This window comes from Alnus glutinosa, chromosome 6, assembly GCF_958979055.1.
Source record: "Alnus glutinosa chromosome 6, dhAlnGlut1.1, whole genome shotgun sequence".
Classification (NCBI taxonomy): domain Eukaryota; kingdom Viridiplantae; phylum Streptophyta; class Magnoliopsida; order Fagales; family Betulaceae; genus Alnus; species Alnus glutinosa.
This window is the reverse complement of record NC_084891.1, coordinates 25,993,822-26,016,026: the sequence shown is the minus strand read 5'-3', so window position 1 is coordinate 26,016,026 and position 22,205 is coordinate 25,993,822. Positions and strand designations below refer to the sequence as shown.

The window sequence follows — 22,205 nt, the reverse complement described above, 5'->3', positions numbered from 1 at the left end:
TACCCTCTTTGCTGTTGTGGTTCTTTTTCTGGTGTTTCTTTGTTGGAAACTTGGAGCTCATAAAGGATTGACAAGCTTTTTGAGATTTTTCCCCTACCTTTTGGTTATAGGTTTTGTCTAAGTAACTATTTATTTTTATTTTTTCCCATCGAATGAACAGGAAATGAGTCAGTTTTTTATATCCATTAGCATTTTTGTAATTGAAAATGAGTCGATTCTTTATATATAAGAGTATTTTTATAATTTTATATTGCGTAAAATTATAAAAATACCTCTTTTCAACTTTAGAGGATCCGGATGCGATGGAGATACAAGTGTTCATAACCGCATAGCATCTCTTTTTTTTTTTTTTTTTTTACTTTACATAATCCTTTTGTCGCTCTTATAGGATTCTCTTACATCGTTACACGTCGTTGTTTCGCTCTTCTCCCCTACACTCTCATCTCGGTCCTTTATATACAGGGACATTTTTATAATTTTACATGTATATGTAGGACGGGTGAAATACGAACCAGGATCTTCTCCAATGGAGAGAAACCGAAGAGTAACGGTCTTTTATACACAAGAATATTTTTATAAATTTATATTATATAAAATTACAAAAATACCCCATTTCAACCGAAGAGACCGCATAGCATATCTCTTTCTTATTTTTTACTCTGCAGAATCCTTCTGTCGCGCTCATGGGATTCTCTTACACGTCGTCGTTTCGCTCCTCTCCCCTACACTCCCCATCTCATCGACCTCATAACAGTAGCACCCTCCATGGCCCAACAACCTTCCGCTGCCGTCCCGCCGCAATGCCTAATTCCCCTCGAAACCCGAACGTCTTCCGTCGCCAACTCCCCCCAAACCCACCGTTTCCTCACATTCCCAAACGCACCCACCTTTCTCTCAGAGTCCACGCATCAAACAGCTCGAGTTCAAATCTAATCGTCACCTCCGCAGTTACCGCAACGCTAGCCGTCGCCAACCGCGTGCTCTACAAGCTCGCTCTCGTTCCCATGAAGGACTACCCCTTCTTTCTAGCTCAGCTCACAACTTTCGGGTAAGCAATTAAGTGCTTATTTTGCTAAAGTGTTTGGATGGCACACGGTTGGATTGTAATGCTATGTGCTGTTGGGTTTTATTCGATTTGCTTACTAGGTATGCGGCTATATATTTTTCGATATTGTATGTGCGATATCGTGCGGGGATTGTGACCGATGAAATGCTTGCTGTTCCCAAATGGCGGTTTTTGGCAATTGGTATTTTAGAAGCTCTTGGCGTCGCTACTGGGATGTCTGCTGGAGGTATCGGAATATGGGTTTTATTTGGATTCTGTAATTGAAGCCCTATTTACATTCTTGGGTTTTTTTTTTTATTCTTTTCTAGAACATTGTTTGGATAAACTTGTACAAGGCTGGATTGTGTTTTCAATGCGCTATATAGCATAGGGTGGGATTGTTTGGTTTCTGTTGGATATGAAGTATGAAAAAGGAATAGCCGGTTTAAGGTGGTTTCAAAGGAAAATGAAGAGGAAAGATTTGAGTGGTATGGTTTTTGGTGTTTAGTAATGGCCTTGATACTGAATGTTATACATCTTCTACAGCCATGCTTCCTGGACCAGCCATACCGATACTGAGTCAGGTATTATTTGCTATGCTTAAAAGTAAAGAGAACTTCGTGATTGCACAGAGTAATTTTGATAAATGTTGCTGATGAGAAACAAGTTTGGCCTTCTCCAATGCTTCACAAAGTGGGATCTGTGTGCAAACCCCACCAGTCACCTCCTGACCCATATGTGGGAAATCCCCCTTAAGCATCTTTGTCACTGACAGAAATAAGAAGAACAAAATGGAAATTTCTAGTGCCCACAAAGTGCCAGAATTTAAAAGAATCCGTTTCCTTGAAAACGTTTTCCACTAAATATATTATCGATTGAACAAACTGATGCAATTACTTGGAATTGACAAGAAACATATTTTTCTAGCTAAAAGAGTTTGTCAAAAAGTATTAATGAACAAACTGGTGCAATTACTGTATGCTAGTCTTTTTTTTTTGGTTAATAACTGTATGCTAGTCATCTGAGCAACTTGCTGTAATATTTGGTATAATATCGTCTCTTCCATATTGCTTTTTGTGGCCTTTTTGTGCAGACATTTTTGGTGTGGCAGCTGGCTTTTTCTACTTTTCTCTTGGGGAGAAGTTACTCATTTAATCAAATTGCTGGCTGCTTACTTTTAGCTACCGGTGTGGTGGTGGCTGTTGCCAGGTATTTTCCTCTGTTCTTTCACAATTCAAACATATACTTTGTGCCTATAATACATTGAACGGTTCGAGATGTAAATTTTATACGCAGCACCAACAGAAGTTATCTTTATGTGATTGGCTTTATTATCTTTTAATGTTTAATGGTGTGCATGTTGATCAACAATATCCTAGCAAAGATCAGAAACTGGATGAATTTAAGTTTAAAGATGATCACATTTTAAACATTGTAATAGAACTGTCATCTAGAGAAGGTCTGATACTTCTGGGCGGCAGATGTTGAAAATGGTTTCCTTTACGATTTTATAATTTTGAAGAATGTGTGGTACAGAATCTAGCTAAAAGTATCTGCATTTTATCTTAGGGTAAGCAGCGGAATAAAGATTGTTTGTATCTTATACTCTTATCCACCAAAACGATCAATTTTGCATTGTCTTATTTCAGCCCTATGTTCTTGTCTTTTGAGTTTCTAAGAGAGAAAAAACTAAGAAATAAGAATTCAGTTTCTACTTTACTTCTATTACCTTTTCTGCATTCCTGTCTCCCTGCATTGAGCTTCCACCGACCATGGTTTCTGTTAACTTTGTCATCGAGATACCTACAACTACCCCCCCAGAAGAGAATGATGATAATGAGGCGTTTTCCATATGGGATAATTCTGAAATTTATTTTGAGGCATGAATTCATGATGTTGAACAACACCATGAAGTGTTTCAAATGGTGCTGCACAGCAGATAATCCTTATAAACAGGAAGGGAACTTCAGTTTCTGTTGTCATGTGTTTGCATTTCTTGCTATAATCATGCCCTTTGCTGGAAGATACTTGCATTCTGTTTTTGCTTTGCTATAGTGAAGCATGGTGAAATCTGTAGTACTATTTAGCCTGATTTTCATAAATTAGCATCTTCCTTATTCTTGTGGACTTGCTTTCTACATATTTAGTTGCTCTTTCCTGAGAATTATTTGTATTTTCCACCATTGCAGTGGGTCTAATGCCGGTCAGATGCTATCTGGAGTTGAGTTTGTATGGCCAGCACTAATGATAGCTTCAAGTGCTTTTCAAGCTGGTGCATCGATTATCAAGGTTACAGGCCTTACGGCAATGAGCTAATATCATAATTTCAGTTGTACTCTGCATAAGCAAATAAATGAACCTTGAAATTGTTATTGTGAAACAGGAATATGTTTTCATTGACGCTGAAGCCCGCCTGGATGTATGGCAATTTCTTCTTCTCATTTTTGTTGTGTTTTATCACCATTTTAGCCATTTTGTAGTTGACATAAGTGCATCTTTTATTGAAATTTCTCAAAGTCATCAAAACTATTTTCCTGCAGGGAAAGTCGCTTGACATATTTGTGGTCAATTCCTTGGGATCTGGATACCAGGTAATTGTCATATGGCTTGCTATAGAAAGTTCATAAATGGTCATCTGTAAGTATCTCATCAGTCACTACTCGTAGGGCAGTATGTTTATACTCTCAACTAAGTAGTTCCTACCAAAGCAACACAAGCATAACCTAAGTGAAAAAGCACCCTTAGCACATCAAATGGCAATTCTTTTGAGTCTCAATTGGATTCTTCGGTAAACTTCGGTAAAATATTCTTATTGTCCTTCAGGTCTAGAATTTCTATTTATTGTAAGAAGAAATATTTCCATTACTTAAAGGCTAGAGGGAATTGAATAACTTAAGTGTTCAGTTAATTATGAGGGGTCCAGCTGTGGTAAAGGCACAAGGAAATAGCATGTTGTGGGATTTTAATTCTTTGGGTTGTTGGGTTCTTTGTTTGCTTGGGTTGTTTTGTGGGTTTTGGGTTTATTTTAGTTTCTTGTTTTTTCTTTGTTCTTTGCTTCTTCTTCTTCTTCTTTTTCTTTTTTCTTTTTTTCTTCTTTTTTTTTTTCTTTTTTGTTTTTTTTTTTGTTTTCTCTTGTTGTTTTTTGGTGTCCTTGTGTATACACTATACTTCTAGTGTACTTTAGGGGCGCCGTACGCTTTTTATAAAACGTGCTTGCTTACCTATAAAAAAATATATATTTCCATTACTTATGAAATTTTTATTTATAGAAATTAGTATTTTATTGTGTTGGGTAGGATGAGTGTTTTAGGCTGTATGAGTTTTTATGTTTGTAAATATAAATAAAGCAATATCATGGAAGCAGGGATTGGGATTAGGATGCATTGTTGATCGAATGAAACTCCAAAAAATTCTCTCTGTGCAACATGTAAAGGTTTTGCACAGCACCAGGCTTCCCTTGATTCTTGATTTTATAATTGCTCTGTCGTGTTCTTTTGGTTTATTTGAAACTAATTCATGTTCTTTATTACATTTGCATTTTCATTTTCAGTTCACTATTATGTAAATTTCTTTCTAGTCTTGTTCTCACAAATGATAACAATCCTCTATCTCCCCACCCCCCCCCCCCCCCCCCCCCAAAAAAAAAAAAAAGGGAAAAAGAAAAAGGGCATGGGGGGAAATTTAATTGCTGAATGGCCTTCCGTAGGGAATCTTTTTTCCCCTTAGAGAAGTCATTTGGGCAAATTTTTTGAACGGAGCTTCTATGCTTTTCAAGTTATAGCACTTTGCTTGTAGCTATGTGTAGCATTCTATATGAAGGATAACAGATTCAGATGCCAGTGAATAATGAAATGTCGAGAGTTTAAAGAGCCACAATGTGCTTTGCCACAGGACAATGAATGTAATGTTGCCCTTGTGAAACTGAAACTGAAACTGAAAGTTCTTAAAGTGCTGGTGATATATTTTCAACGTTGGGAGTTTGCTCTTTCCTTTCCGTCAACTAGCCTCTCGTTTGTTTTTCGGTGCCAGAACTTTGTTTTGTCCCATTTTTTGGGTCGCGCTTTTCCGTAGAGGCGTAAGCCGGTTATCATTTTGGTTGGGTGGGTTTTTTCTTCCGGCGACGATGTGATGCCTTGACGTGGCCGTTTTGTGTCTTGGGTGTGTCGCGAGATGGATAAGCGATTTATAGTAGAAGCCAGGACTTTTGTCTTTTCGGTTTTGGATAGGGCGTCGGTGTTGAGGGTGGAGGAGAAAAGAAAAACTTCTCCGGTGAGGTCATCTTAAGCTTCCAGTGTTCCGAGTGGCTTGTGTTGACGATGGAAGGGCTTTTGGGTCCCCCGATAGAGCAAGATTTTGTCAAGTCATTCAGGGAAGGGTCGAAAGTCTTGATTGCTCAGTTAGGTGGCAACAAAATTGATCGTTTCTTAGAGGCGACAATTTTCGAGATGGGTGGCCGGAAAGGTTTCATTCTGATCCCTGAGGGTAGTGGAGGATGGGGATGGCACAAGTTCTCCGACGAATTGAGAAAGGCGGCAGATTACCTCTCAGCCATGGTGGGATGCAGGCTCAGGTCATCGTCTGCATTGGAACAGAAGGCTGGGAAGGTAGAAGGGACAAGTTTGGGTTTGGCTACGAAGTGGACTGGGCTCTCTTTTGCGGAGGTTTTGAGGTCGAACCCGATCACTGCCATGAAGAAGGTGTCCAACGTGGGGGTTCTTCCTTCCAGATTGAGGGATTCGCCGGCGGAATCGTGTGATTTTCTTCCGGTGGTGAGGTTTGCAGAGGAAGACCAGAGAACGGCGGTAGACTACTATTCCTTGGAATCTCCCCCACTGGATCCTCTGGACAAAGACCAGAATCACCGACCGCTGGGCAAGAAGTCTCTCCCAAGTTCGAATTTGAATTTCAAATTCTAGAACTTGCGTACGTGGAAACAGCTGGTAATCAGTTTCAAATTGGCCATGGGCCGAGCTGCTAGGAAGTTTATGGGTCGGTTTTTCGGGTCTGGCCTGGCTTGGAAACACACAAGTATTGGCTTGGGCCGGTTTCTACCAAGACCCAGAGCCTCCCGTTCGAAGCCAACCTCTAGGAAGATGTTGGGTCTGCATTTTATTAGGGGTGGGTCGACAAGGTGTTTGAGAACTGGCCCAGGCTTGGATTGGAAACTCTCAAGTTGTCGTTTGGGCCGGTTTCTGCCGAACTCCAAAACCATCTCTCCGGCGAGAATCATTTCGGAGATGTCGTCGGAATCAACTTCTGGAGAGTTGTTGGGGTTGCATTTTACTGGGGGTGGGTCGACAAGGCATTCGAGGACTGACCTGGTGGGAGTGGGTCCAGTGTCGCCGGTCTCATTGGGGTGTTCTCTTCGGCAAATTCCCTCGTCGTCGACAACTAGTGGGATGGCTCCTTTTCTGTCTTCTTTCGGGGGTGGGTCTAGAGGATTGCAGGTGACTCCAGCTCCTTCTAGTCCAGCCTCTACAGTCTTCGGATTTCCTCCATCACCGGCTCTGGATCCTAATTTTTCGGCATCTCCGGCCCATTCTCTGGCTGCTGTCTTTAAGTTCATTCCTTTGAGGCCACTTTAGATTCCTCAACTCGGTTTTGCCCCTTCGTCTCTTGATGGAGCGGCTGGGTTGGGTGAGAAGTTGCGATTATCCCTCCCTATGGTGGTTTCTAAGCCTTTTCAGTGTTACTACCGAAGGGCGAAGGAACTAAGGAAAGGGCATTCTATGAATTGGAATGATAAGCTATTTTCAGATTCCTTGGAAGCAATGAAGATGTCTGCTGGCTGTGTTGTTTTAAAGGTTACGGTTGCAGAGCCGCCAATAAAGAAGGTTACAGAGCCTCCAGTGAAGCAGGGTCTAAGAAGGGGATTTCTCAATCCTCGCCTGAAGGTGTTTGTTATTTTCACTTCGCTGCAGAAGGTCGTCGAGGTCGGGTTGGTTGGACCTTCCTCCCCCCCGAGAGGTTGCCTATCTCCTTTTTCCGCTGAAGGAAATGGATTTTCCCAATCTCGAAATTGGCCTGTCTGTTTTGATCATAATGGGGAGATTGTGGTTTGGGAGGAGGACGAAGACTATTGGGATGGTTTACCCTTGGATTGGGGCTTTGGATGGTTCTTTTGAGGATGAGGCCTTGATTATTCGGGACGCCATAGAGGAAGATTTTTTGCGAGAGAAGATGATAGCACGCCAAAAGTCAAAAGGCAAGGGAGCTACTGAATCTGCAAAGCTCTATAAATTATGGCGACGCCTCAGTCTCCTCTAGGCATAGTAAAGGAAAGGCCCGCATGTTGTAGGGTTGTGTGCTTTGGTGGGTTGTGGGTATTCTCTCGGGTCTGTGGGTTTTTTCTTTTGTCTGGTTGGGCTCTTTTGTGGGTTGTTTTGGGCTTTCTTCCTTGGGTTTTGGGGTTCTTTTTCCGTTTTCTATTAGTTGTTGCGGGTTAGCTTTTGGTGTTTCTTGTGTATACTTCCTATGTACCAAGGGGCGCATTTACGCTTTTTTAATAAATCTTTTTTTACCTATAAAAAAAAAAAAGAAAAAAAAAAAAGGTGAAACTGATTTAGGCATGACATCTTTTTGTTAAAGTGTTACTTAAGTGATTAAATTTACTTTTTTCTATCAGCTTAAGTTTTTAGGACAAGTAGTGATTTAACATGGTATCAGAGCCAAAAGGTCCTAAACTCGAACCTTGACTCCATCAATTCACCTCATTTCAATTTAATATTCCACGTGTTGGGCCTTATCTATTAAATGAAAGTTTGAGCCCACACGTGAAGAGGAGTGTTAAAGTATTAATTAAGTGATTAAATTTCTTATCAACTTAAGTTCTTAGGACAAGTAGTGATTTAACACTTTTTAGATTTTAGACACCTTTAGTGTGGTTATCTCTCTTGTATACTCTTCGTGTACGAAGGTTTCTCCTTTTTCTTTTCAATAAATTTTATTCATTAAAAAAAAATCAAGTTATAGACAGTGTTGGAGACCATATGCTAAAGCATCGTTCTGATAACCAATCAATAGGATTCAACTTCCAATAGGCTTTATGGGTAGTCGCACACCTTGCTTTAGACTACTGATGAGAGCTGCATCTGGGTCCATAACAGAGCCACAAGTCCCTGCAACATATTCTAACTTAAATCTATGTACCAAGTTTGTTTCGATTTGATATTTGTGATAGACACTGCTGATGCCTGACTGTTTTAAAATGGATAAAGCTTTTACTTCGTAAAAATAAGCGTAAAGGTAAACATTTTTCTTTATAGTTTGTTTTGTTTATGTGACATAATGTGTATATATTCGACTTATAAAAAAAATAGTGTCTATATATTCGATGTTCAGGATCTTCAATACTGAATAAAAGATTATTTTTTTAAAAAAAATTATAACTTTTCCTTTGACTTGTAGGCTCTTTTTCTGCTTCTCTTTTTACCTTTCCTGTCAAAGGTGAAGGACATACCATTTTACCAACTACCTTCTTATCTGGAAAGTGGTGCTGGTTGCTTTCTTAATTTCGGAGCCAATCCACCTGGTATGGTACTGCTGGTTATTTTGTTCTGTAATTTTTTACCGGTCTTGCATTTGGGTTTTCCTATGCATGCGCACCATCTATATGCTGTGTGATTAGGCATAACATATGAGGTGCTTGAAAGCTGTAGATCTCCCTTTGATACAGATGAGGTTTATTAATATTTGTAATACACTCCAGCTCTATTTAGGACATTCTCATGTTTAATATCAGTTAAGCTCTTTGTCATACAATACAAATTTATTGAAGAAATCTGTTTTCAACACCATGGCTAAAAGTTGCATTTTGCCAAACAAATTATTATTTTCAAATTTTGTCTCCCCCAAATGTCATGATGAAATGATTCAATTTCACAAAACAAAAGATGTTCCTACAACATGTGCAATGAAATTTAGACAGATAGGGAAGTTATGAAACATGTTTGTGGATATTGGAAGCGTGTGATTCTACGATATAAGATAGTATACGCTTCCATACTTGTGGAAATAAAGGTGGAGTACTGCCTTCAAGATAAGTGAGTGGGAACTTTTGTGTAGTTCGATTCAGAAAGTGGCTGTATTGGTGTATTAGTATTACTATTCATTGCTGGATTGGTTTTCCATTTACTTGGACAAATTTGGTGCTTCTACAAACTTTTGTCCTCTCTCAAGTTGTTCTTTATCACTTTACATTTGTCTCTTGTTTCAGGTTGTGCTGGGGCTCCGTTGCTTCCACTGCTTTATATAGCTACCAATTTAGCTTTCAACATCTTCTTGCTAAATGTAGTAAAAATTTCTTCTGCAGTTGTTGCTTCTCTTACTGTAATGTTATCAGGTGCTCTCTCTCTCTCTCTCTCTCTCTCTCTCTCTCTCCTCGCTTTTTCCTAATGGGGGTTTTTGTTTAATCTGCAGTGCCAATTTCAATTTATATTCTTTCCCTCCCATTGCCATATCTTCCAGAGGCCACAAGCTTGAGTCCCTTTTTTCTCTTGGGCAGTGTGATTCTTGTATCAGGTCTTATTCTGTACAACATACCCCAGCCTACCAAGCAGGGCTCTGACGATTGTTGACTTTACAATTATGAAGTTTCACATCTTTAATTCAAAACTTTTTATCCGACTGTACATATTGCAACGCCAATCGTTTGTTGAACCCTTTCCAGAGCAAAATGCTTCCCTTTCTGTTCCAATGACGAAGGACAAAAAATCAGACTCCCATCCTCAGAGACCTCTGTTTCTCTTCTGTTGGCTAATGGAAACTTCAGCATTAAGGTAGTATCTGCTCTTTTAATGAAGATCACATTGACTATTTATTTCCGTTAGGTGAGATTGGAATGTAATTGTCAGGCTTTGGGTCAATATAAAAGGCTGGAACTGCAGATGGTATATGAATTTCAAATGTTTTTTGTCTTGTTTTTGTTGTTAAAAGATGCATTTGTATACCCCTTGCACCTATAACAATTCCACTTCATTGACATGGTAGTTTGAAATGACATCTTTCTCCCATTGCAATTAATGAATTTATGTTTTGTTAGATGTAGAGAGAACCTATCCCACGGAATGAGAGATGCTATTTTTTCATCTCTGGTCTAACTTCCGTTCAACTCTTCTTTTCAAATCTACTAATTCAATGGTGGATTTAAAAAAGAGAACAATTACGATCTGGATATGTTATTTTGTTATTATTATTATTATTCACAATCAGCTTCTTGTGAAAGAGACGTGAAATAGGGATGTTGATTTGCGAAAGTCTCGTATTTATTAACCTTCTGTTTTCAAAAATAGGAGTGTTACAAAAACACTCCTTACACACTCTCTTACACACCCACCTTCTCATATGGAGCGGGATTCACATCACATGGGCCTCATCCCATGTGAGAGGGTGCGTGTATAAGGATTTTTTTATTTTTTTTTTTCTCTCAAAAATAAAAACATAATTGTTTTTCTTCCAAACATTCAATAAATGATATACTTTCCAAAACATAAAATACAAAGTACTTCTTTAAAAATAAAATTAAAACACTTTTCAAAAAATAAAACATAACACACTTAAAAAAACAAAAAAAAAAAATGCTTATTTACCCTTGATTTTGGAACGAAGGGTTGACATTGTAAAAAAATGAAATATTGTGACCTTAAATTGATATTTTTTAAAGTTTGAGGGTATGATTACAAATGTGATGAAAGATCAGGGGTGGTAAGTGAAGTTTTTTATATTTTTGAATATTTATCTTATTATAATAGTCATATTTTTAAAAATTTGTCTTTATTAACAGTCATATTTTTTTAATATTTATCTTATCTTAACGGTCATATTTTATAAAAATTTTTTTTTTTCTTTTCCTAACGGTCATATTTTTCAAATAATGTCACATGTCTTCAATATAAATAAATATTAGGATAAGAAATAAATTAAAAATAAATTAAAAAAAAAGAGAGAGAGAAAGAAATGAAGTTCGCTTTGAGTGTGAAAGTTTTAAAAAATAAAAATGAGAGATAAATTTTATTATTTTTTATTTTTTTGGTGAGCGAACAATACTTAAAAACTTTGGTGAATGTTGTTCACTCACCAAACAAAAATCATCATTTTGGTGAGGTTATTGGAGAAGTTTTTTTTTTTGTGATTTTAGTGATTTGGCTCACCAAAATAATTAAAAAAAAAAATTAACTATTTTTGTAAGCTTACTAGAAATACTCTAAACACATGGTTTGCAAAGTCATCTAAGTACTTGAGGCCCAATGCACTCAGGTCAGATCTAGTGAAAACTGGTTTAGGACTAAACCTTCAACATTACATTGGCTTTCGACCTTTAGGAAAACAAACAAGAGGGTTCTTGCTACCTCTCTCTCTCTCAACTGTTGTTGGTCCCTTGAGGTCGTCTCCTCACTTCCAGCCACCTTGAGCCAGAGCATGGCCTTCTCGCGCCAGAGTGTGGGACCAAAGACAGCGGCCCTCCACCGATCTCCTGTGCTCCTCTCAGTGTGTTGCTTTTGTTTTTTCTTGGGCTTTTTGTTATTTTTAAATTTGTCTTTCCCTTTGTTTTCGCATGTTTATTGTTTTTGTTCCCCTTCAGGTGTTTGAGTATGTGAAGGATATCACAAGGGTCACGCCTCTATCTGAGTTCCTTGCATTGCGGGTTCATGTAGGATTGAAAAGTCTTGCGACGGTCATGCATGCCTCATGCCTCTATATGCACCCTATTTTATTGTTTTTATCAGCGGTCACGTTTCTTGGTGTTCATGCCAATAATCAATAGGGACGTGTCATTCATTTTATGAATTCCCTTTTAGTTTCTGTTTTCTCTGATTGTTTTGGTGCCTCTTGTTGGGTTGCCCAGTTATAGTTTGTTGAAAAAATAAGGTTAGAGATGGTATTCTATAGGGCAGTAGCCATCTCACAACGTAACAAAAGGTAGTCCACTGAATCCTCACTCTTCTTACGCATACAACACTAATCAATTACAATGATATGCTACTTTTTAGGATTATCCATGGTTAGAATCTTTCCTAAGCCAGCGAACCAAGCAAAGAATGTCACTCTCAAGGGAATCTTATCTTGCCAAATATCCCTTCAAGGAAAATGAGTCCTACAAGGACATTGTAGTAAGATTTAACTTCAAACAACCATCTCTTAGAAGGTACTCAACAAAGCTTGTGAATGTCATCTTGTCTTAATATGAAGGAGTACAACAAATTGAAGAACGAGGTATATTAATTCACTTCACAATTGTGAGCCGCTAAAAAAGTTAACATTCTATCAATAAGAGTCCTTCAAAAATTTCAAATAACCAGTCAAAGAAGCATCCTTACAATGGGCTAAACTAAACAAGTATGGAAAAGCTGCCTTAAGAACTTGATCCCCGAACCACACATCATGCCAAAATCTAATTCTTAAGCCATCACCGACCTTAAATATAGTATGACTAGAAGACTCTCACCAACCTCTCATGATATCCTTTCATAGCCTCACCCCATGCACCCAATGTACCTCATTAGAATACTACACACCCCATAATCCACAACCACTTTTCATAAGGCCTCTCTTTTATGAATATAACACCGGGCCACTTCCCCAAGAGAGCTCAGTTAAACGAAAATAAATTATAGACCCACAACTCTCCTAAGATCGAAGAACAAGCCTTAGACCAGCTTACCAAATGGAATTTTGAGCTCTTCACCAATACCACCCCACAAAAAGTCCCGTTGCAACATCTTTATGCAATTGGCAATACCGATCAAGAAGGAAAAAAATGTGAAGTAGACATATTAGATAAAGTACTTTTAATCAAGGTCAGCCTCTCACCCATTGACAAATACATCATCTTTCATCCAGCCAGACGATGCTCTATCTCCTCAATAATAAAATACTAGCATGTAACCCGCGTCATACGCGGGTTTTTACTAATTAAAACTGAATAATAATAGAATTAGAAAGTAATAAATAATATACAAAGTAGTTTTAAAAAAAGTTTTTAGAATGCTACATTTAATTTTAAAAACAAAATAAAAATTTAGGAATAAGAATGAAAATACGTAAACGTATATAGTAAATTATCTCGTAAGCAAGCAAAATAGATCACATTAATTCAATTTTTATAGATATTAATTCAATGGACCTTTTACACATATATAGGAATTCACAAAAGCAAATAACAAAATAGTACACTCACATTATTAGAATAACTTATATTCAATACTTACAAATTGGATAACTTATATTAAAATGCTACATAAAATTTATCAAGTCTATAAACATGAAATTTGAGAATTTATAATAGAGAAATTGAAATATGTCAAGTATGATCATCCCCATTGTCGGAGGACTCAGGCGGTGGTGCATTTGTCTCCTCCTGACACTCCAAATCAATCATATAGTGAAAATTAATAACTTCAGGCGTTTGATGCAAGTGTTGGTAGCGACTTAGTAATGTTGCCCTCTTAGGATCAGAGTCCCACGCATGAGCGAGTCCCCTGTCTGATATCCCCTCTCGATGTATCTGAACACGCCGTCCCCTCCCACGATTGATGCTAGGAGTCCTCACTATGAAAGGACGCAAACGGAGGACTTCATATCTCTCGCGACATGCCAGGCGTACCAGGCTGAGTAAGCGTCCGTTGGGATCTCGTTCATCTTTATTATGATGTTTGTCTACCATGCTACAATCCAAAATATATATTAAAGGAACCCAAAAGAAAATATTGTTAACAATTAACATATTTCAATTAAAGAAAATCGCACACTCACCGTAATCAAATAATGAATAATTAACAATTTATAAACCACCAAACATGAAGCGAAATATTATAAATATTGTTTTCTTATTTAAGAATTTGCACGCTTATTGCAAATTATTTTCAAATTAAGCAAAAGAAATCACATGTATTGAATATTTACATTTACTAAATTTAATTCAAGAGAACAATTACATAATATTGTAATGCATTCTTTTAAATTTACGGATTTAATGTGCCAAATGTGATAGTCATTTTCTATCTATCGGTTAAGAATTGTTAACCGTTAATTAGCAACAATTCTAATGAAATGTTTTATACTTAAAAAGAGACGCTTGATATTTGGCACCATGAAAGGGAAATGCTCTACTTCCCAAATTTGTATCCCCAAAAGTGGTTCCCAAATGATGTGTCATCATCCCATGAGATGATGACACATTTCCAAAATGATAAATCACATGAGATTGTGACACATCATTTGGGAATCAAATTTTGGAAAAAAAAATTTGGAATGTGTAGCACTTCTCCATGAAATAACGTATGGCATTTGGCATTTGCTTTCACAATAAAAAATAAAAAGAAATACATTTATTAAAACATTGATAGACAACGAACGATTAGAACATATAATATTATGTAGTACTTCAAGAGAATAATTAAAAAATGCAATTTATGGTGAAGAGTATAATATAAGTATTTAACAATTCAATTTATGAATTACAATATTTATGTAAAAATAAATATATATTGGGAACATATCTCCGTGTGTGTTGCAATTTATTTGCAATGTCAAAACAATGCTACAAAACAAATTGAGGGAACTTACTTTAATTTGAAGGAGGATAATAGGATGAGCTTAACGTATCTTGCAAACTATTTTGAGACATAATTGGAGAGATCACCTATATTTAGTTTTTTAAACATTAATTCAAAAGTCATTATAAATAATATGGTGATATGACCAGAAATTAAGTACATGAGAAGGAAGAAATAGCAGTTTAACAAAAATTCAAATGTGAGGACATTTATACCAATAGCATGTTCAAGTAGAAGAAAAATCTAGAGAAGATCTTAAAGATGTGATATTTTTACTATATATGTTATATAGTAAAAAGAAGACAAATGTACCGGAATTTGAGAGGAATTCCTTTCCAAAATGGTGTCAGAGGCAATGAGTCAAACTAAATTCTCAAGTAGCGTTTGTTTACATTGAAACAAAAAATTTTGACTTTTTTTTTTTAGTTTTTGTATAGAACAATTTTGTGAATGTAAAAAGAAATGATCACACAACCATAATCTTACAAATTAAGGGAAAAAACATAAAACCAGAGACAAATAAAGAAATTTTAAAAATGAAGACGCCAAGACAGGAAGAAGATTGAGCGAGTGATTGCATTTTTTTCTTTTCTGGTTTGTTGGGGGCATCACGGTGTCGGTGAATCTCTCCCAATCCACGGTATTTTTTCTTGATAAGACCTCATCTCGCTCAGCTTTGAGTGTTTTGAAAAGTCAAGAATCGCGAGCCAAAATTTTATCCTAAAAATGCCCTTCTCTCCAAAAGTTCATCCAACAAACGAATTCCAACGTCCTCTCTTACATGAGAGAAGAGCAAAATGGGAAATATGAATTTTATGCTCCGTTTGTTTCTGCGTAAAATGATTTATGGAAAATGATTTTGGTATTTTACGGTGTTTGGTAGGAGCGAAAATAATGGTCAACGAAAATCGTTTTCAGTTTGACCGTAAAATCTTCTTTAATTTTTGGAAAACAATTTACAATTTTTAAAACCGTAAATCGTTTTCCGAAATTAAACTCTTCGTTCTTACACGCACGTTTGATATCCGATTGTCAGAATTTAGCAATTGTCGATCGTCGGAATCCAACCCGGCCGGAGTCCGGCAACATCTGGTCGCCGGTATCCTGCCGGCCACCAGATTACGGCTGGAATATTGCCGAATTCCAGCCAAGCCGGCCGGATCTGGCCAAAACTGTCGGGATCCGGCCGGAATCCGGCAACGGCGACTGGACATTGCAGGATTCCGGCGACATTTGCCAAACTCTGATTTTTGTATTTTTGTAATTTTTTCGTGCGAACCAAACACCAAAAAATATTTTCGAAAAAATCATTTTTTTTTAAAAAATGATTTCGTCGAAATCATTTTACGTAAAAATAAACGGAGCATTACTCAATTTTTTTTTTGATGATGTATGGAGACGTTGGGCTGATTATCTGTTGTCAACGTCACTGACATGCGCCCGTCTAAAGGCCAAAAAAAAGTGAAGAAAAGCAAATAAAAATAGTAAGACCAATGGTGCACATGATATTGGCAGGAAGGAGAGAAAGCTCCATAGCTTGGTGGAGAGCCTAGTGGGAACCTCCATGAGAGGAGTACAGAAAAAGATGATCGGCTTCTCTTTTTATCTCATCGTTTGAACAACAACCAAAAGCGCCTGCAAAAGAGGAAAGATTCGGAGAGCTCTTTTGTTACGGTTGGTTTTGAATTTCAGATCGACGGGAATGCGAGGATTCTCTCCGATCTGTCAAAACAACAGCTGACCTAGCGACTTTCGTTGAGAAAATGGACTGAAATGACAGCAAGTGAGGATCATTTATCTTATCCTCCGTTTGTTTCGGTGTAAAATGATTTTTGTCCTAAAATATTTTTAGGAAAGTTATTTTTCGGTGTTTGGCACGTACGGAAAATTAGAAATATTTTTTATATTTTAATTTAATCATATTAATTTAAAAAAATTAAATTTTATTCATAAAATAAAAAATGTTAATATAAAAAAATATTTTTATATTTGATATATATGGATTCCGGCCATTTGTGCTGGATCCCAGCCAGACTTGCCGGAGATTAGGCCAGAACAGCCGGATCCTTGTCGGATTCCGGCACCGACGGGTGTCGAAATCTGGCAATAGTCAACTGTTTGAACATAAAAATTGACTGCGTTGTTTAAAAGAGAGTCGACTGCGTCTACCATCTACGGAAAATGAAAAAGCGTAAATTATTTTTCGAAATTTATAACGAAAATCATTTTTCGGTTGACTATTATTTTCGCCCCTACTAAACACCGGAAAATACCGAAATCATTTTACGTCGAAACAAACGGAGCAAAATAGTCTTTTTTTTCTTCTTTTTTTTTTCCCGGTTGTAGATGCTTATTTTTTTGTTGGGTAATTTTGACCTTTTGTTCCGAAATAAGAACTGCAACTAAATCTCAACAACATTTTTCTGTTGTTTTGCAATGTGTTTTCAAGAATTTTGAAGTCTTGACCCAATGAAGGGGAAATTTTTTTTTTCAAAAAAGGCAGTAGGAAGAAGATGAACGAATGGTTATGAATTCGCTAGAATTCTTGGTTTGGTAACAAAGATAATAACAGAAAATCATATGCAAGAACACAAAAAATCACAAATTAAAAAAAAAAAAAACAAATAATCATATAATCTTAAAATATGTATGATCCTCACAATCTACAACAGAGAAAACTCACAATCTACAAACAGAAAGAGAGTACCTTTTTTGATAAATCAGATGCTAAGATAGTAAGATGGCAATGGGAAGCATACAGTTTTTCGTTGTACTGAGTGATTTTGTAACTGCTAAGATAGAATTATAAAAGAAAATTGAAATGATCTGATTATTATATATATATTTTTTAAAAATAGTTATGATACACCCTCATAGCCTTTGCCTTCAAACATTGTAAAAAAATAACCGCTTCAATTTTTGAAACAACTGTGATTTTTTTATTGGCAAAATCAATGTTTAAGTTAAACTCACCGTTTTAACTTTAAATAGACATTTGGCTGCATTTTAAAAAGACACTTGTCACAATATTATGCATTGCTCATACTGATTCCTCTATTATATATAAACTAGCATGTAACCCGCGTCATGCGCGGGTTTTTACTAATTAAAACTGTATAAGAATAAAATTAGAAAGTAATAAATAATATTCAAAGTAGTTTTTTTTTAAAAAAAAAAATTAGAATGCTACATTTAATTTTAAAAACAAAATAAAAATTTAGGAATAAGAATGAAAATACGTAAACATATATAGATGTTAATTCAAGAGACCTTTTACACATATATAGGAATTCACAAAAGCAAAGAACAAAATAGTACACTCACATCATTAGAATAACTTGTATTCAATATTTACAAATTGGATAACCTGTATTAAAATGCTACATAAAATTTATCAAGTCTATAAACATGAAATTTGAGAATTTATAATAGAGAAATTGAAATATGTCAAGCATGATCGTCCTCATTGTCGGAGGACTCAGGCGGTGGTGCATTTGTCTCTTCCTGACACTCCAAATCAATCATGTGTTGAAAATTAATAACTTCATGCGTTTGATGCATGTGTTGGTAGCGACTTAGTGATGTTGCCCTCTTAGGATCAGAGGCGCACGCATGATCGAGTCCCCTATCTGATATCCACTCTCGATGTACCTGAACATGTCGTCCCCTCTCACGACTGACGCTAAGAGTCCTCACCATGAAAGGACGCAAACGGAGGACTTCATATCTCTCGCGACACGCCCAGCGTACCAGACTGAGTAAGCGTCCGTTGAGATCTCGTTCATCTTCCTTATGATGTTTGCCTGCCATACTGCAGTCCAAAATATAGATTAAAGGAACCCAAAAGAAAATATTGTTAACAATTAACATATTTCAACTAAAGAAAATCGCACAGTAACCATAATCAAATAATGAATAATTAGAGAGCCATAAATAGGAAATGTGATTTTATAATGTAAATTTTATCTTGAAATTGATATAAAGTTTGTTCTTAAGTAGAGACCGGCCACTACAACTTTGCAAAAGAAGAAGCCCAAAGGTCCTTGGAAAAAAAAAAACAAAGAAAAAAATAAACTGTTCGATTAAAGATAGAAACAAAGTTTGTTTTCACTTTATCTAGTTTTATATAATTTAAGCAAAATGAAGAAATAGACAGACAAATGCGATGTTTAAACATTTAATTGGTTTAAAGACTTAATAGAAAGTTAACCGTTAATTAGCAACAATTCTAATGAAATGTTTTATACTTAAAAAGAAATGCTTGACATATGGCACCATGAAATAACCTATGGCATTTGCTTTTGCAATAAAAAAATTTTAAAAAAAAAACCAAAAATTAATGCCTAAAAATTTGTGTAAATCATACCAATTGGTAAAAATGTCATAAAATATTCAAATGAATTAAAATATAAGACCCAAGTTAGCCATACCTCCCGAGAAGTGGTAAGGCCAATGATATGGGGTAGAGCTTCAACTGAGAGAGTGGAGATGATGGCGCTAAAGATCATTTTGTCTTGATGATACCAGAGTTGAGAGGCCGGATTTGCAACAAGGAGGCCGGATGTTGAGTCTGGAACAAGCTGAGGAGGTCATGGATGTGTTCCATCGACATAACCGAAGAGATTTTGGCCCTCTAGGAATGGAACCATCAGAAAGTGCCATAGGATGTAGTTGTCTTGGTTAAGTTTTTCTGAGATATGGTGATGAATATTCTGAAGAGGGATGGGGGTTGCGGAAGGGGTATGGGACGAACGAGGGGATGAGGTTTGGGTGGAGGATTCGGTTTCAGATGAAATTGCCATGGACGTTAGTCTTGAGATGTCTCTGATACCATGTAGAATTTGGAGATTTATTGGATAATTCTACCTGCTTCAACCGTAGGTCAGAGACTGTATTTATAAGAAGAGAGTTAGTCCTTGGATAGGACTGTACAAATGTATTCTGAAACCATAGAGAAGTCCTTTAATAGGACTGTACAATCTTTAGATAAGAGACCTAAACTATATAACTTATAGTAGTAGAAACATAAGAGAACTATACAACTTGTAGTAGTAGAAACATAATAGAACTACTTATTGTTAGATTTATCTTTATCCGGAGATAAAGATATATCTGGTCTAATAAACTACTCCTATAGGGACTATGATTTTAACGTATTTTAATTTATATGGATTAAACTAAAAGAATCTCTTTTCTCTGCTCAATCTCAGTCCCGGATAATGCAACTCAAGCAACAATTGGCTACCTTAAAGAAAGGTGCTCTTACAATCTCCGCTTATTATCAAAAAGCGCAGGGATTCTCACATCTCTTGGCTGCAATTGGCAAGCCCATTGAAGCTTCAGAACTTGTCTCCACTATACTTGCTGGTCTTGGTCCAGAATTTGATTCTCTTGTCACCTCTGTGACCACACGACAAGATTCCATCTCCCTCAATGAACTCTATGGGTTTATGCTCTCTTATGAGATGCGCTTGGAGCAACACAAATCAGCCATTGATTTGAACATCTCCACTGCCAACACTACTCAACGCCAGAACCAGTCATATTCCCGAAACAACCGTGGTTCCAACCTTGGCCCGCGCACCAACAATTATTCCCGCGGTAGAGGCCGTGGCCGTGGCAGAGCACCACCTCAGCAATTCTCTTCATCCAGGAACTCCCCCTCTCAGCGACCAACATGTCAAGTATGCCACAAACAAGGCCACACCGCAGCCACATGCTGGTTTAGGTATGAACCAAGCAACCAACATGACTCCTCCTCGATGCATGTCAACATGGCCTCAGCAACTCCTGCTCCTGACTCCTCCTGATATCCGGATACTAGCTCCAATGTTCACCTCACCAATGACCTATCGAATCTCAACTTGAATACTGCTGAATACACTGGACCTGACACGATTCAAGTCGGAAACGGCCAAGGTTTGAAAATCTTACATTCTGGTCGTGTTCTATTGCCTACACCCTCACACAATTTTCATTTATATTCACTCTTCCATGTTCCTCAAATCCAAAAGAATCTCATATCTGTAAACCACTTTGCTCGTGACAATCACGTTTTTATTGAATTTCATCCTAATTTTTTCTGTGTTAAGGACCTTCACACCCGCCAGCTGCTCCTCCAAGGCCCGAGTAGATCCGGCCTCTATCCATGGCCTTCATCTCATGCTCCTTCGTCCAAGAACTTTGCTGCCTATTTCGGTGAAAAAGTCCCTTTGGACCAATGGCATCTCCGGATGGGTCATCCAGCTTCTCCAGTTATCACTCAAATCATCAAGTCCAATAAACTGCTCGTGACTTCCTCCAAGTTATCTTCTGTTTGTTCATCCTGTCAGCAGGGCAAGAGTCATCGTCTTCACTTTAGTTATAGTCCTTCTATTTCTAGTCATCCTTTGCAATTACTTTTCATTGATGTATGGGGCCCTGCTCCTATCACCTCTGTAAACAATAATCGTTTCTATCTAAGTATTGTGGATGATTTTAGTAAATATACTTGGTTCTATCCTCTCAAATTAAAATCTGATGTTTGTGCTATTTTTCTCCGCTTTAAGCAACTTGTTGAAACATATTTTGGTACCAAAATTATCTCCGTTCAAAGTGACAATGGAGGTGAATTTCGTCCTCTTCAAACCTCTCTAACTAACATGGGAGTGTCCTATCGTCTTAGTTGTCCACATACACATCATCAAATGGGGTCTGTTGAAAGAAAACATCGCCATATTGTCGAAACTAGTCTCTCCCTTCTTGCTACTGCCTCTGTACCTTTCGCCTTTTGGGACTCGGCTTTTGAGACTGCAGTCTATCTCATCAATCGACTCCCTTCCAAAGTTACCAAGCACAAATCTCCTTTTGAATCTTTATTCCAAATCTCACCTGATTACAAGTTCCTAAAAGTCTTTGGCTGTGAGTGTTGGCCTTTTCTTCGCCCGTATAATTCAACCAAACTTGCCTTCCAGTCTCATTCGTGTGTTTTCATTGGGTATAGCAAAAATCATCTTGGATACAAGTGTCTCCATATCCCATCTGGTAGAGTCTACATTGCTCGGCATGTCATCTTTAATGAGCAAAACTTTCCCTTCTCTACATCCATTCCAAACCAATCTTCCAATCCCTCACCCATTCATCCCAGTATCTCTGTCCCTATTATTCAACCATCAAACACTCGAGTTAATGCCACCAGCAGCTCTTCTCTTGAGCCAAATTCCCCTTGTATTCACTCATCCTTACCCTCCACAACCACAGACACTTCACCTACTACTGCTCTAGTTCCTTTTGATTCTTCTCTTGCTTCCCAACCACTTCCCCAACCAAGAGTGCACGGCATGACTACCCGATCACAGAATCAGATTTTTAAACCTACAAAATTTACAGATGGCCGAATTAAATATCCACCTCCTCAAGCACTCATGGCAGTAACTCAGGAACAGGAAATTGAGCCAACTTGCTACACTCAAGCCTCCAAGCATGCTGAATGGCGCAAGGCAATGAATGAAGAGTTTGATGCCCTCCTTAAAAATGGTACTTGGTCTCTTGTTTCACCTTCTCCATCTATGAACATTGTTGGGTGCAAATGGGTTTTCAGAATCAAGAAAAAGGCTGATGGTACAATT

General features: G+C 37.3%; 1 protein-coding gene across 1 annotated transcript; it reads left to right on the top strand.

Annotated features, from left to right (window-relative positions):
• The first annotated feature begins 646 nt into the window (after positions 1 to 646).
• On the top strand, positions 647 to 10,056 carry LOC133871402 (protein CLT2, chloroplastic). Its single transcript, XM_062308858.1, has 10 exons — positions 647 to 1,048; positions 1,147 to 1,292; positions 1,592 to 1,629; positions 2,139 to 2,254; positions 3,235 to 3,334; positions 3,429 to 3,464; positions 3,586 to 3,636; positions 8,453 to 8,576; positions 9,261 to 9,386; positions 9,464 to 10,056. Exons 1-10 carry the CDS (start codon positions 684 to 686, stop codon positions 9,619 to 9,621), a joined length of 1,260 nt encoding a protein of 419 aa, XP_062164842.1. The 5' UTR covers positions 647 to 683; the 3' UTR covers positions 9,622 to 10,056.
• Positions 10,057 to 22,205: the final 12,149 nt, after the last annotated feature.